This window comes from Eucalyptus grandis, chromosome 8 (assembly GCF_016545825.1).
Source record: "Eucalyptus grandis isolate ANBG69807.140 chromosome 8, ASM1654582v1, whole genome shotgun sequence".
NCBI lineage: Eukaryota > Viridiplantae > Streptophyta > Magnoliopsida > Myrtales > Myrtaceae > Eucalyptus > Eucalyptus grandis.
The window spans coordinates 70,519,045-70,534,231 of NC_052619.1; the positions used below are offsets into that span (position 1 = coordinate 70,519,045).

Genomic DNA, 15,187 nt, shown 5'->3' on the forward strand with positions numbered 1-15,187 from the left:
CTATACAAATAATCCAAGAGGGTCTTGCTGAAAAGGTTCACTAAAGTCTTATCTAACTGAACTTAATTTGGTTATTCTCATTTCCGTGGGAGACTAGAAGTAAATATGGATCATAAAATGTGAACAACGGTGTCTGCCTTGATATCTTTTTTATTAATCAAAATCTTTTACAGAAAACAATATGTGGAAAGATGCATGACAATGTTGTCTTATGCCTGTCTTCTTTAAAATGAGATTCCAGTACCAAATTTTTGTTTATAAACTGGATAAATAAATTTTTTATTTTGGGAAAGTATAAAAAATATGCATAATTTTTTTTAATCCACTGACCACTTATATAACTTTATTTTTGCATATTCCATTAACATACCTCCAAACAAAATCCTACATTGCAAAGACCAATTTACCCCTCCTCGCAACTCATCCTAACATCTTGCTTAGGGTGCAAGAGGCTTTATTTTGAGTGGTCGTGAGAATTGGGCATTTGAGGATGAGCATCTTTGGAAGGAAAATGACATTTTAATAAATAGGCACACGTGAATAATTAATGTACAAGTGCAATATGATCTCCAAAGATAAAAATCATGTACATATTTGGTATTTCATAAGGTAGAGATATGTTAAATGGTCATTGGATGAAAAGTGAGATATGTTTTTTTTTTCCCGGAATTTTTTTACATTAAATTATCTATAAACTTAATTCGATGAGTTTTTTTGAATGCCACTCTACATATCATTCTCAATGCCAAGGCTATTGCATATTGATTTCTTTTTCAGGAGATCTTTCTATTGTTAAATGACTCAGATTTTCTTTTCATCTAAGAAAAGCCATCTTTTTCAACAATGTCTTTGTCAATTGATCCCATAACCTTCTATTAGATAGGAACAAATTTGATAAATATTAATAACTCTCATATGAGTATTAGAACAAAAATTTCCAGTAGATAATAAATTATTGGTTCTAAGCCAACTTTGCCAATGAATCAATAATTCAAAGTGCTTTTCTTTCTTGCATTATCTTGATAATTATGGTGCTGATTATTATGTCATTTTGCTTGGACTATGAGGGCTCTCAACCACATGGATAGTTCAACATGTTCGTCAGCGCTTCATCTTGAGATGTGGATTGTCTAAGGCATATTACCATAGAGTACTTCTCCTGTTTGAATCGGATTTGAAATTAAACCTCTCATAGAGCGATTTAGATGAGATTCAATGTAGATCCAACTTTCTATTTACTAATAGAATTCAAGCAATTGTGGGGGGACCTCCACGTTTCCTCCCTTATAGAGAATCTATACAACCCTTATCAGTATACTGACAACGATCTCTCAAGCATAGTTTTAGATTTGGCCTTAATGAGAAAATAATATGGAGTACCTATTAATGTTCCTTTATAGATAAAAAATTATGAGATCACCCCTTTCATTCTAGGGTGATGGAATGATCGTTCCATCTAGCATACTTTTTCATGCTTTTTTGGGACGTTTACAGAATGCAGCAAGTAATAAGATTTTTTTCTTCCTGAAAGGAAGTGCATGAAATTCTTTTGAGAAATGATTCGGTGATAATCTTTAATTTACTGTGATGAAATGAATGAAAGGAATAACAATTTATTCTGTATCACAAAAAATCAAATTACAAATAATTATAAATTGTTATGGAGTCTAGTCTTTTAAAAATTTGTGACTTACAGTTGTTCTCATAATACTCAAAAACTATTATGCTAGCAAAACCCATTCTTTTTTCCTTTATGCAAGGACTAGGAGATTAGATCTAGCGGCAATTGATGCATAATATATATTTTTCTTTTCACCATCAATTGAGCTAAGCCTAGTTAATAATTTTTTCAACGAGAGAGGAAGAAATCTCCATTGATTTGCGGGTGTTCTCTAGGGTTCGAGAGAGAATTTGCCTTGGGGGAGATTTTCCAAGGGCCATTTTGAGACCCAACAAGAGAGATGCTCACTTTTCCTGCTCTTTTTCCATTAATAGAGAAGTTGAAATTCTTCACGCATGTAAGCCCAGTCGCTATACTAGTACTGACTATTGTGGAGCCAAAAGGGTGTTGAATCTCACGACCCTTCGTTTTCTCCACTTTTGAATGCTTGGGCTGGGCATGGGTGTCAGATCTGAATCGATCCTCCTCGTAGTAATAAGCTAGCTTCTTTCATCACATTCAATTAACCGGTAAAGCAAGTTCCTTTGCCTTTTTAGAGAAGGGTGTTTATGTAAGCCCTGCCCCCTCCTGTTTCCATTTGGAAGATCTTCCCGACCTGGTAATTTGATCATTAGCTCCTGGAAAAAGCAATAATCTGAAACCCTAGCTCTGGAGCTCGCCAGCTAATTTGATCATGGAGTTTCCACGTTTACATGAATAGGCTTCAACCTAATTGGCGCATGCTTACTTACTATAAAGTTCCAATTAATAGAAGACGCTAACAATTTCCTTTTTGACCATTTCTTACGCGATTAATGTATTAATTAGCCAACCTAATTCCCATAAGCATGTTAGCGGTGTGATGGTAATTGATTTGAACGTCTTTTAATTATTCAGATAACTCTTAAGCTGCCATTACAAAAAAGTACATCGCATTTGTCCCTTTTTCAAGATGACATAAACATTTAGCCTAGCATGAATGAGTATCTAAAGTAACACCAAAAAATTCATGTTTCCGATATGCGTCATTCACAAATGACTGATTCTCGGGAAATCGTCTCTGAAAATGCTAAAGCGAAACTCAGTACGCATTAATGTATGAACGAGTTAAATCTTAAGTATTTATCTTACAATCTGTTGCTACTTTATTCACCATAAATTTGCTGTGAGGTTCTTTTCAAATAATGAAGGAAAATAGAAAGATTGTGTTGATTTCGCTGTCGGGCATCGATTTGTACTTATGTCACCGAACTTCCATAACCGTGTTTAAGTTGAGAGCTCCGAGTCAGCAATTAAAGGACTTCATGTCCAGTCTCTGAACATTCAAGATTTGCATATAAACTCCTGTTTATCTGGCCTACCGGCCTACCTCATCTATTTTACTTGGACGGCCCTGCTCTACGGGGTTCATGACCTCAACGTGGTGACTTTTGATAGGTAGACTTGTAGCGTCTACATGTAGCTTTCTAGCCGATGAACTTTACTTACAGTTGTAATCTTAAAATTTGTATATAATAGTTAACCGCAGTTCATAAGAGATATTTAACTTTACAAGCTGAATACATTGGTATATTTTGAGAATGACACAAATGGTCTATAAACTTTGGTCTAATGTATAATGTCGTCCCTAAACTTCTAATTTGTTCAATACGGTCTTTGAATTTTATTCTAATATTCAATGCAGTCCGTGAACTTTTAAACATTTTCTTATTGTCTAGGGATTATATTAAACATTTACTAATAATTCATGGATCATATTGAAGAAACTAAAAGTCTTAGGATGATATTACATATTGGACCAAAGTTAGGGATCATATTGCACAAATTAAAAATTTAGTGAAGAAATTGTACATTGAATTAAAGTTTAATAATCATTTATGCCATTGTCCTTATTTATCCTAGAAAAGAAAGGAATTGCACAAAAATGTCTTGGCTTGATGGCTAACAAGACTTGCAATTAATTCCAACATTGCTTGGTGTGTGGTGAGCACTAGATATGCTTTTGTGAGATACATATGGCCAAGATATCATTGCAAACGATGAAATGTTGGTTAGCCTCAGTATCTTAGCATCTTTCATTTGGACCATGAAATTTCAATCAGGTTGCATTTCTAAATTCCTTTGCACAATAGGAGCTCTTAATTTTAAAATTGAACAAATATCTCGAGCATTTAAGAGATTAATAATTTCTTTTTCTGAAGTTCACGATTTTGTAGCAATCTGAATTTGTCATAGACAACCTATGAATGTTAACAATCTCAATGATGAAAAGAAAAATGGCGAATTTGATCTCTAACATGGGTCAACTTAGATCATAACCCCAAATCTCGCCAGGTTATAATGACTCTCGACATTTGTCAGGCTAGGACTATCTACTGATCATATGTCTAAGGGGTTACTACAAATGAGGTAAGAACCCGACTTAAGAAATAACATGCTATAAAGCTCAGGACACAAAAAAAAGTATTATAAAGAAACCTTGAAATGAAAATAAAGAAAATGCAAAACCTTGAAATGTTTCCAGCTAATATTCGTGAAAATGACAGAAGTGGCAGGTAGGTATTGCCTTCTTTTTGGAATAAAATGAAAATGTCTGTCCTTATTTTCAGCCAAAAGTACAAAAAGAATTATAGAAGAGAAAAGGAAAAATGTTTTCATATATATATATCACGAACTATATGCTTACTACTCAGGCTCGCAATCATGGAGAGTGACTTCACGTATTTCGTCTGGTTTACTGTGCAAGGGTTGCAAACATATTCAGGCTTCATTCCACATGTTTCCGAGAATGCCCGAAATTGAAACCCTAGGGAATGATTGCGCTGTGTGCATGCGCATGTCTTCGCACTGCCAATACGATTTGATGCCAACATACGAAAGTCGCCATAATGCATATGCAGGACACTTGGGAAGAGGTCCCTCCAAAAATCTTAAATAAAAGAGAGAGAGAGAAAAGGGAAAACTAGGTATACATTTACCCTGCCATCCCGTTCAAATTAGGCAGGTTGGTCCAACCTCGTGTAACTACAGTACACCATTGCAAATGGTAAATAGTGGCTAAGAGATTCCGATTTATACATTGAGACTCAATCAATCACATTTTCACCAAATTACGTCAAATTCATATAAGACTCTACAAAAAGCGTTGTAGACAATGTCGAAAGTGGGTGATGAAGTATTTTTTTTATACATAATAGGAAGTCGGCTTGCTTAGCTCAAAGTTCCTGTAGAAATTCCCAAACCCTAATAGGGCACTAATACGATATCTCCTTAAACAAAAAAGCATGATTTAGTAAAGAAAAAGGACCCAAAAGTTAACAAGATGAACTGCACGTCTCTCGCCATAAGGAAACAGAAGGAAGAGAGAAAAAAAAGGCCAAAAAACATGTCATGCATGATTTCATAATTTTATCCGCACTTAGAATTCACACTGCTTGCCACTTTTGCCATCCATAACTTGACCAATTCGATTGTAAGTCAAATAAGGGGAAAAGTTTGCTTTCAATAACATATTTCTCTATATGTATTGCCACCTGCAGCTTTCATATGAACCCTAACAACCATAGCATATTATCAGACATTTTTTTTTGGATTTCACTAGACACTAATTGAACAACCAAGTTACTATGAAATTTATCTAATTTTTGTCACATTTAGCATGCCTTATGAATCTTCAGTTCCAGATTTGGTCTTTAGGGACCATATACACGGTCCAATAATTTTCTGTGGTTTAGGTATTTCTGCGATGGAAGTTACATAGCTAGTGTTCCACATATAATGTCATGCGCAATTTGAAATCAAGTGATTTTTTCTTTGGAAAGATCCATCTGTACGTAAGGATTCAATACAATGGCAATCGACAAATTTCAATAAATTGAAGTTCTATCATCTCCTTTGCAATAAGTGACTTGAAGATTGTCATTTGGATATTCATGATCAAGCAAGGAAAAACAGACTAGAAACTAAGCTTGGAGATTTCCCCATAACGCGTTTAAATTTCGATTTTAATAAGATGGTCATTAAGGAATTACGTGTATCAATATGGTGGCTAGCTGCCACATTAGAGGGAGGGAGGGAGGAGAGGGGGGAGAGAGAGAGAGAGATTTTAGCGGCACTTGCTTTTAAAAGGACCTTTGCAGTCGCATCTTCAAGTGAAAATCATCACCTTGTATGACTATAAATTGGAACGACAGATCAAAAGGATAATTATAAAAGATAAAGGGATACACAATCTTCCTCGAGGTCAGTTGTTATCTCTCGAAGTATGATAACACTAATATGTATGACCTATCAGAACATGTGTCCTAACAAATAAATAAGCGGACAAAAAAAAAGTTGTATGAGACAATTAAAATTAGTTTACCTTAAAAGATTTCAGTAGTAGTAGTTCAATTCAATCTCATCTAAAATTATTTTGAGGAGATAATCTTTAGAAGATTAACAAAGGTACAAGGCAAATGGCGAAAGTTCTAAATCCCACATTTTGAGAATTTTTTTTTAAACTTAATTATTTAATTACTTTTAAGAAGCAGTTTGATGTCAACAGTCGTTCTAAACCCACTATTTTGTAATATTGCGAATTGTAAACTTAATCAACCCATATGAATAAATTGATATTATCAAGAAAAAAACTGAGAAAAGAAAAATCCAAGCTTCTGCCAAAATAAAAAAAAAAATGGAGACAAGAAAAGTCAATACTAAGCCCGTTAGGGCCATCCATTTTCTAACTATTTTCTCCTTCCCTTTATCATGGTTTCGTCATATCCCTCTTCAATCAAAGAAGTAGCGTATATACATCTCTCTCTCTCTCTCTCTCTCTCTCCCCTTCCCCAAAGTGCCATCAACCTTCATGAAGCTACAGGATGCTTGCACAGAGATTTTACCCAAAAAACCCTTCTTTATACCCTTTTAGGCGAACCTTTTATCCAAACAACTAGGAATAATTATAGCCACAAGTCATAACCATTTTTGGAAAGCATAGTAAATATACATACTACGGATTTTTCTTTTTCTCTCCATCTCTTGTACACAACAGCAAACCCTTACCCTTTTTTCACCTTTTGGCCATGGACTTCAACCAAAGCAAGTTCTCGAACAACTTTTGGGATCTTGGCTTGGGCATGGAAGATCAAACCCTCCATACCAATGACCAACATCATCATCAGCCGCCTTTCACTTCCCTTTGGCCTAGCATCCATCTCCCATTAATGCACCAAACAACTCCAACTACTTCCCAGATTCCATCTTCCCACTTTGTGAATGATAGTAGCATTGGGGTTGTGGCAAATCAAATCGAAGACAAGGATGAAGAGCCTGAAGAGGAGCTTGGAGCCATGAAGGAGATGATGTACAAGATTGCGGTGATGCAACCAGTCGACGTCGACCCGACGACGATTCGGAAGCCGAAGAGGCGGAATGTCCGGATCAGTGATGATCCTCAAAGTGTAGCGGCGCGCCTCCGGCGGGAAAGGATAAGCGAGAAGATCAGGATCCTCCAGAGGCTCGTCCCCGGGGGGACAAAGATGGACACGGCTTCGATGTTGGACGAGGCTATTCGCTATGTCAAGTTCTTGAAGCGACAAATCCGTTTGCTTCAACAGCCAAATAACCAAAACCCTACACCAGATCAGGGCGCAGTCACGGGGAGCTTGGTGGGAGGGGATTGGCAAGGCGTGATTGCACCGAGCAAACCACCCTCCACTACCTCGTCATCGTCCTTCGAAGCACAGGTCGGATCAAGGTTTGGGTTCTGGTCCAATGGTGGTGGTGGTGGTAATTCGTGCTTCAATGGCCATGAGGTAATCAGTGAATAATTTAAGGTTGTCCGCTTGTACTTTATGGGGTCATCGTATTTGAATTATAATAATTTATTATAAGGAAGTGTGTACTATATACTGGTGAAGTTGTGAGATATATTAATTTATGTAAGATCTAAGTGTAATAGTTTCTAAGAGGTCGTCGAACCGAAAGTTTGTTAGGATTTGGTTGACCGCGAGGGATGTAGAATAATCCTAACCGTCACAGCTTGATTTACGTACCACCATATTTATGATATATAGTATATTTATATTTGCATGCGATTTTATATTTGAGAGAGAGAGAGAGAGAGAGAGAGTTAGAGAGTTATGAAGTCTGCTAGTTTGGTTTGGCCAACTCTCTTCCTGGAACAAAACACTGACGTTTGGAAGATATCATTGCTTATGATTACATTCTCTCTCTCTCTCTCTTCACCCCTGTAATATGAGTTAATGCACGTGCATGATCCTTTCAGAAAGATGTCCTTGGTGGCTTGCAATTGTGATTGATTTTTAGTTATATATACCCAAGTGGAATTCCAAGGAGGTTTTGAAATCTTCCTGGACTTATGAAAAACATTTCTTTGGAACGGTTTGATTCTTTCATTCCTTTCCGGGTACACCCAAGCGGACGCAAGTCCTACGATAGAGAAGAAACTACAGCTTAGGTAATTCCAGCGAGTCCAGCAAAACTACAGCTTCTGCGACCCAGTTGCAGGTGCTGCAAAAATCTCCGTTGGTGGGTCTTTTAGAATATTAAACTTTCACCGTCGTAGATGTCTGCGTATTGATTAGCCTCCCTGAAAACATGCTCTATCCATTGCTGACTTAGGCTCTGAAGGAGAGTCTCGCGTGCAGAAAGCAGCGGTTTTAGGTTCTCATACCGCAACTATAGTATCGGTGGATAGCAGATCAACAATAATTGTAGCACTATGATGTGTAAACTTTACAATCGTAACATACTTGATGGTGAAGTGACCGCATATCGCCGTGCTAGAGATAGAGTGAGATTTGTTTTATATCTTATTCAACTTGAGTTCGTTGTACGGTCCTGAAAGTTTTTTGATGTGCGACCTCTCAATGTTGGGCTTATTTTTGTTAAGAAATCACCAAGCCAAATAGATCGTTAAAAGTCACCGGTGTGCAGAAAATATGAGCATCGCATTTTCGAAATGTTTTGACCTGTTAATTTTATGGTGCAACCTACTGTCTCTTTTCCTATTTGGAAGATTATTGGTCTGCCCAGATATTCATTTGTAGTGATTTACCCGCATTTTTAGTTACCATTCAAACATATCTTGTGATATTTACTCTTATTAGCCTATCTATTCATGTAACGATCACTTATATTTTGACATTGTTTCCATAGTAAATTGATGTATCTTGTTTGCTTGACATCGGTACTACTAATGGCTCTCCATAGGACATGTTGATTAGAACAATAATTGCAACCATATTAGTGGTGTACACAGTTGTCCTGTTCCTTAAAAGTTACTCTTAAACTTTGTCATTTATTTGTCAAAGTAGAGATATAGTGGCTTTCATTAGAGGTGAGCATGATTCCAGAATATAATCTGGAACTGAAAAACTAGATTATTGGAAACCTGGAAAGAATCTATCCGGTTCCAAGTTCTAAAAAAAGGACAACATGTTTCATCTAGTAGGTTTGAGGTCTAGATAGCTGGAATTTAAAACTTAAAACTTTAAAGAAGTTTTGGTGTTTTCCTTAGCCTATGTTTTCGCGTGATCCTATGGTATTCAATTGCGTCCGATGATGAATGTATAATTTACAATTACTAGTCTGAGTTTTCATTTTACGATTAAGATTTTTACTTTGTTAATATTTCATTTTTTTTTCATGTGTCTAAACATAAATTGTGGTCAGAAAGTGGTCATCATTAAATGTGATGATTCACTATAACCATTTAATTAATCATATATATGGAACCTGGATAGAAATTGGAATTGACCGTAGAATCTAAAACCTATTACGGGGTAGATTCCAAGTTCTAGGATATGTGGGAGTAGGTTTTAGACTCCAAAATATAAGGAACTTGCTCTTGCTAGTATGTTTTAGGTTTCAACTTCCAAATAGAATTTATACGAAACTTGAAACCGCTCACCTTGCTTTCACCCTATTTTTGGATGGATTTTATTGCGCGGGATCCTTTAACAAATTGAAATCACTGAGAGCGGATGTAATTTGGATGCTTGCTTGAGCTCTCTTCTTAAACGTTCCTGTATGATTTATCTTTCTTTATCAACGGTGTTTTGTCATCCGGATTGCATGGCATTCGGTCGTTTATTCTCCTTGATTTCTAGTGATTGGGTGTTATCAGGAAAGAAATGTGGAACCCCAACATCTTGTAAAGCAAAGTACATATTCGTTGTCTACTACAATAATTCCGTAACTCAAGAGCCATTTAACCTTTTACATTCGAGTACATAATGTTCTCCACCTTTGTTCGAATCTTATGGGTGGCTCTTCTATTTTTCTCATTACTGTAGATGATTTCTTGCATTCTAATTGGATGTATTGCAAACATGATGGATCCTTGTTTATAGACCTGACATTTGCTTGACTGAATGGTTCAAACTTCAATTTTAAGAATAAAAAAATTGTTTGATAATACCGTGGAGTATCGGAAACTAACACAAGTTGCCTCTTTTTGAAGTGAAATGCCTCAATTCTTCAATATTCACGTCAATACATGTTTCAAAAAAATGGAGACATCATGAAACCATAGACATTATTGTAGGGATAATTGTCTAAAAAGTGTTAAACCTATTATATAACAATTAATTCAATTAAATATATTTCAATTGTGTCAACTTAGTCCTCAACATTTTGACGATTTTCCAATTTAGTTTTAGATATATAATTTGGATATATGCTTGGAATGACTATTTTGACAAATCATTAAAATGTTTATGATTGAATTAATCTCTGTACAATAGGTTTAAGATCTTATAGATAATTTTCCCCATTATTGTACATGCCTTAGTCCTGTCATCCCAATTAGCATTCTCCGGGAGATAAACCAGGTTTATACCATTGCTAGGCCAAGACACCATACCTTTTTTTGGGGAAAATGCTTCAGACTCGATTATGGTTTCACAAGTAAACTAGGGCTTTCCATGAGGAAGAACAAGCCGAAAAGAGGAAGCAATCTCCACTAAATTTGTGCATTTTTCTTTCAAGGGCTAGAAGAGAAATATCTGGGGAGCTATCCAAGTGCCGTTTTAAGACCCAACAGGAGAGACTCTCACTTTTCTACATCTTTTTCCATTAATGCAGAACTTCATATTCTTGCATGTACGCCCGGTCGCTATTAGTACTTGCATTGAGGGGAGGCCAAAGGGTGTTGAATTCTATGACCTTTCATTTTCCTCTCTTTAAATGCCTGGCGAAAAAGCATGGGTGTGTCAGATCTGAATAAGTCCTTCTCTCGAAATATATACACATGTTTGCCGTTCTTTTTCCATCGCATACGTACTTCGCTCCATTACAGTTGATGCAGCAGGTCTCTCTTTTCATGACGTTATAATGATGATGATAATCCCAGACCTTCTTCTTTCCGTTTGGCAATCTTTCCGTGTTTGGTATTACATGCTCGCTCGCTTGCTTCCTTGAATCAAAACCCTAGTTCTGCGGACGAGGAGAACCACCAATTCAAGGTCTATTTACTTTTGGTCTTGTTCCAAACTAACTGATCCTTGGTCGAGATCCACAAGGCAGAAGATTAAATGTCGACCTTTGTGAGAATCCTGTCCTTTTCGTACCAATAAATGAATGCAAAGTCATCGTAAAAACATAGACACCTGTAATAACAATAGGGTGTGCAAATTTTGGTTTCTTTGTCGGACATTAGGGCAAATTCATTATCTCGTGCTTCGAACCACCACTTCTCTAGCAAATGTTTAAGTGTGATGTATCATCTACTAAACCGATTTTTTTTTTTATATATATTTCCTTTGATATACCTAGCATTCCTCTTATTTTAAATTGCTCTATGATCACGAGTATGCAGTGCTCGAAGCCCACTAAATCTCACGGAGGACCAACATTACAAAAAACACATGATGAAAGTTTGTTAATCCATGAATGGTTTAGATCAACTGTTCATCGAATCAAACATTTTAGTTTTTGATAGGTAACAGCTTTAGCAAAGCTAATATTGTGATTGTATTTCTTGTAACTCAAGCTCTTTCAAGTCAAGTAAAGGGAAAAACCTAAAAAAAGAACATAACATGTGTTAAGACACGGTGAATGCATGGGGTGAATCATTGTTATATCGATATGGAATTCCTAGGGTCTGTTTACGAGTTTGGATGCGAAAGAGACACTAAACCATGTGAATATAACGACATCTACACCTCTAATTTTCTAGAAGGAGAAGATGACTCTGTGCAATTTTACTAATAGTTCCTCTCAAGTTGAACTCAAGGCAGACAAAATCTATAATGAAGCATACTTGATGGTTTTTTTTTTTTTTTTGGTGACCGAGGATCCACTTTCCCTTGTCGGTTTACGCCAATTCGGTATTCGTGACTATACCTTGGGGGAGACTAGCACAACAACCCATCGCCATAAACCCCACTTAAATCACGGAGCTGATTAGGGAGTTCGAACCCAGAACCTCTGAGGAGGAAAGGCCCATCACCATGAACCCCACTTAAATCACGGAGCCGATTAGGGAGTTCGAACCTAGAACCTTTGAGGAGGAAAGGCAAGCCCTCAACCACCTCAACCATGTGTGGGTGGGTCATACTTGATGGTTTTTTTTTTGGTGACCCGGGAAGCGCCGTACAGCTGGCAGCATAAACCCGGGGCGACCCGCAGGGACCCACCTCCCACAAGCCGTAGGTAAGTCGCACAAATGACGAGGTGGGGAGTTGAACTCTAGCCTTGTGGGTGGCCAGCGTGCAACTCCACCATCTCTGCCACCAACGGGGTGGGTCATACTTGATGGTTTTTGTTCCCAAATTAATCGAGAATTAGGTTTAGTTAGTTTAATTCATACCATATGGTTCGTACCAATTCGAAATGATGTTTCATGTGTCCAAATGAATGGGATTATGCCAAGTACTATGAATTTCCAAAATATATAACACTCGAACATGGTTATTGCCTTGGGAGAACGAGAATCATGCTTGGACAATAACCTAGAATGGTACACAGTGTGGGTTTTGCTCAAGGAAAATTGTCACTTCTAGAGCAAAGATGATCTTTGTTGGGTGTGTTTCAGCTTCCCTTGGTCCCCCCTTGCGACACTTTAGAAGAGGCTCAAAAGGCCATTCATTTAGATCTTTTGAGGGGGGACTTTAGGGTTAGCGCCTACCGTAGTTCATGGAGGTGGATGGAATTTTTTTCTTTTCTTTTCGTATGGCCTAATGAGCACATCTTGTCGTTATATCATGTGATTAGATCGGTCTGGTCTAATCCATCGAATCAAGCCTGTGTTGCCTTGTAAAAGAGACTCTATAGTTTCTTTGGGGGAATTTGATATCATCATTTCTGAATTCCTAAACGAGATAAACTCTAGAGAATGATTACTTATATTTGCATGCGCGTGTGCATTAGTGATGGTCAGTACAGAAAAAGAAAGAGGCTCAACGCATGCAGGTGCAGGACACTTGGAAAAAAAGACCTCCCAACTAGAAAATGAGGAAACCCTAATTTAAGTGAACTCAACCATGGGCAACGACGTGATCAAGTCTCGTTTTGCTGATGTGGTTGTTAGTTGTGTGTGTATGCTAATTAGCTAGCTGGAAATGCTAAATTAGGTTAACATCGGACTGGCCATTTGACCTTGATGTAACCAATTAATCATTATCAAGTGTGACGGGTAGATCATCCGACCACACAATGGCGTTGGTTAGTTAGTGCTAATGTCATTACAAGTTTGTTGTGTTGACATATTGGTATAATGTTAAATAGGTCAATCAAATATGACACGTTTCTTGGTTACATCAGAAAGCTCAAGCACAATAGGTACTGTTTATTAAATATATAATACAGACTTGATCCACATAAATCATTCAATTTAATGATTCAAATTGGGCTAATTCGACATAAACATGATACGAACAATATCCAAATAGTTTTCCTGTTATTGAATTTAAGCATTAAGTTTGTGCTTATGAAATTGACACACTTTATTAATAAGTTGAGATGATTTTTTTTTTAACATAATCAAGTATTTATCAATATTTTCATTTAATTCTTTCTGTGCAATTTATGATTAGGTAAACGTTCATTCTAGATAATCTATAAATATTTTATGCTTATAATCCATTATAAGAAATTATTTAATTATTCCTAAACCTAGCGTATAGATGTCAATTTAGTCAAAAACTTTCCAATTTTACTGATTAAGTCCTGAATCTCTGCATGAAATTTCAATTTGGCCAACTTTGGACCGACTAAATTGACATGGGTACAATAACTTTAGGAATGATTGGGTAATTTTTCTGATACATTTTTGCAGTAAAACAATGCTTAGTATCACTATATTCGCTGATACTGTTGAGTTTAGTATTAAAGTATAGAATAATATAACTTTTCTAAATACGAAAATGAATATAGGTTAATCATTAATTGGGAAAATACGACGTTTAACTATAAATAGTTTAGACGATTTAATTCTGGGTTAAATGGGTTGAACTTGAATAGGATCCGTAGATTAATTGCGATGATTTGCAAACAGTTTTGACAAGATTATGAAACTATTAGGTTGGCTACCCTTCTTTTTGCCAAAAAGGGAAAATTGCCATCGTTAATTCAATAAGAGCTCAAACTGATCTAAGCACAAGTGAATTAAATTTCAGTGCTGTGTAGAAGATAATAAATAAATAAATAAAATTTGATATCTATAGATTGCAAAAGGGACTTTTGAACATTTAATGAGGTTTCATTCATATCAAAAGATGAGATGATTATAACATCAATTGATTTAAGGTGGTGTGCATACACAAAGACCGAGTTGGTGCGAATTTTCCGAAGTAATTAGTATTAGTTCATGTCGTCAAGAAGTTGTTATCATTTCAAAGATGTGATGTCATTCATGTTATTGCAGTTCTCTTGGTCATACTTCTAATACAAGTTCGTTATTTCTTGAATTTGTGCTCATCGATATTATTTTCCATTTAAAAATTTATAAGGGATTATTATCAACAAAATATTATAAATTTATTGTACGGATGCCAATTTAGTCATAATATTTCAATTTGGTCAATTTAGTTTAAATTTTTTAACAATTTACCAATGTTTTTGTTATGGCTAATTTTGACTAGCAAACTAACCTAGTGCTATCATGGATTTTTTTTTGAATTTTTATTTAAAATTTTCTGATTTTTTTTTATAAAATTTTTCAATTTTTTCCCTTCTTCCTCCAATAGTTGCTTTGATCGGCAAGTCAAACCTGACGAGGGTGTGCCTTGCTTGAGGTTGTCAAGGTCAACCCTCGCCAAATCCGACGAGTGTGACCCTCGCTAGCCATTGCAAAAGCCTAGAGACCAACAGAGGAAGAAGGGAAAGAAAAGAAAACATAAAAGAAAAGGAAATTAAAAAATTCATAAGAATTCAAAAAAATACAATAAATTGTTCACGTTAGCGATTATGTCACGCATGACAATCGATATCCACCTAAATAATTGTTAGCCAAATCGGCCGAATCAACTATATTGGCAAATTATTAAAAGTTTTGGGACTAAATTGGTCAAATTAAAA

At 36.1% G+C, this 15,187-nt stretch overlaps 1 protein-coding gene across 1 annotated transcript; it reads left to right on the forward strand.

The window, feature by feature from the left end:
• The first annotated feature begins 6,695 nt into the window (after window positions 1-6,695).
• On the forward strand, window positions 6,696-7,621 carry LOC104417858 (transcription factor HEC3). The gene has a single exon (XM_010029062.2). It carries the CDS (start codon window positions 6,727-6,729, stop codon window positions 7,471-7,473), a length of 747 nt encoding a protein of 248 aa, XP_010027364.2. The 5' UTR covers window positions 6,696-6,726; the 3' UTR covers window positions 7,474-7,621.
• The last annotated feature ends 7,566 nt before the right edge of the window (window positions 7,622-15,187 follow it).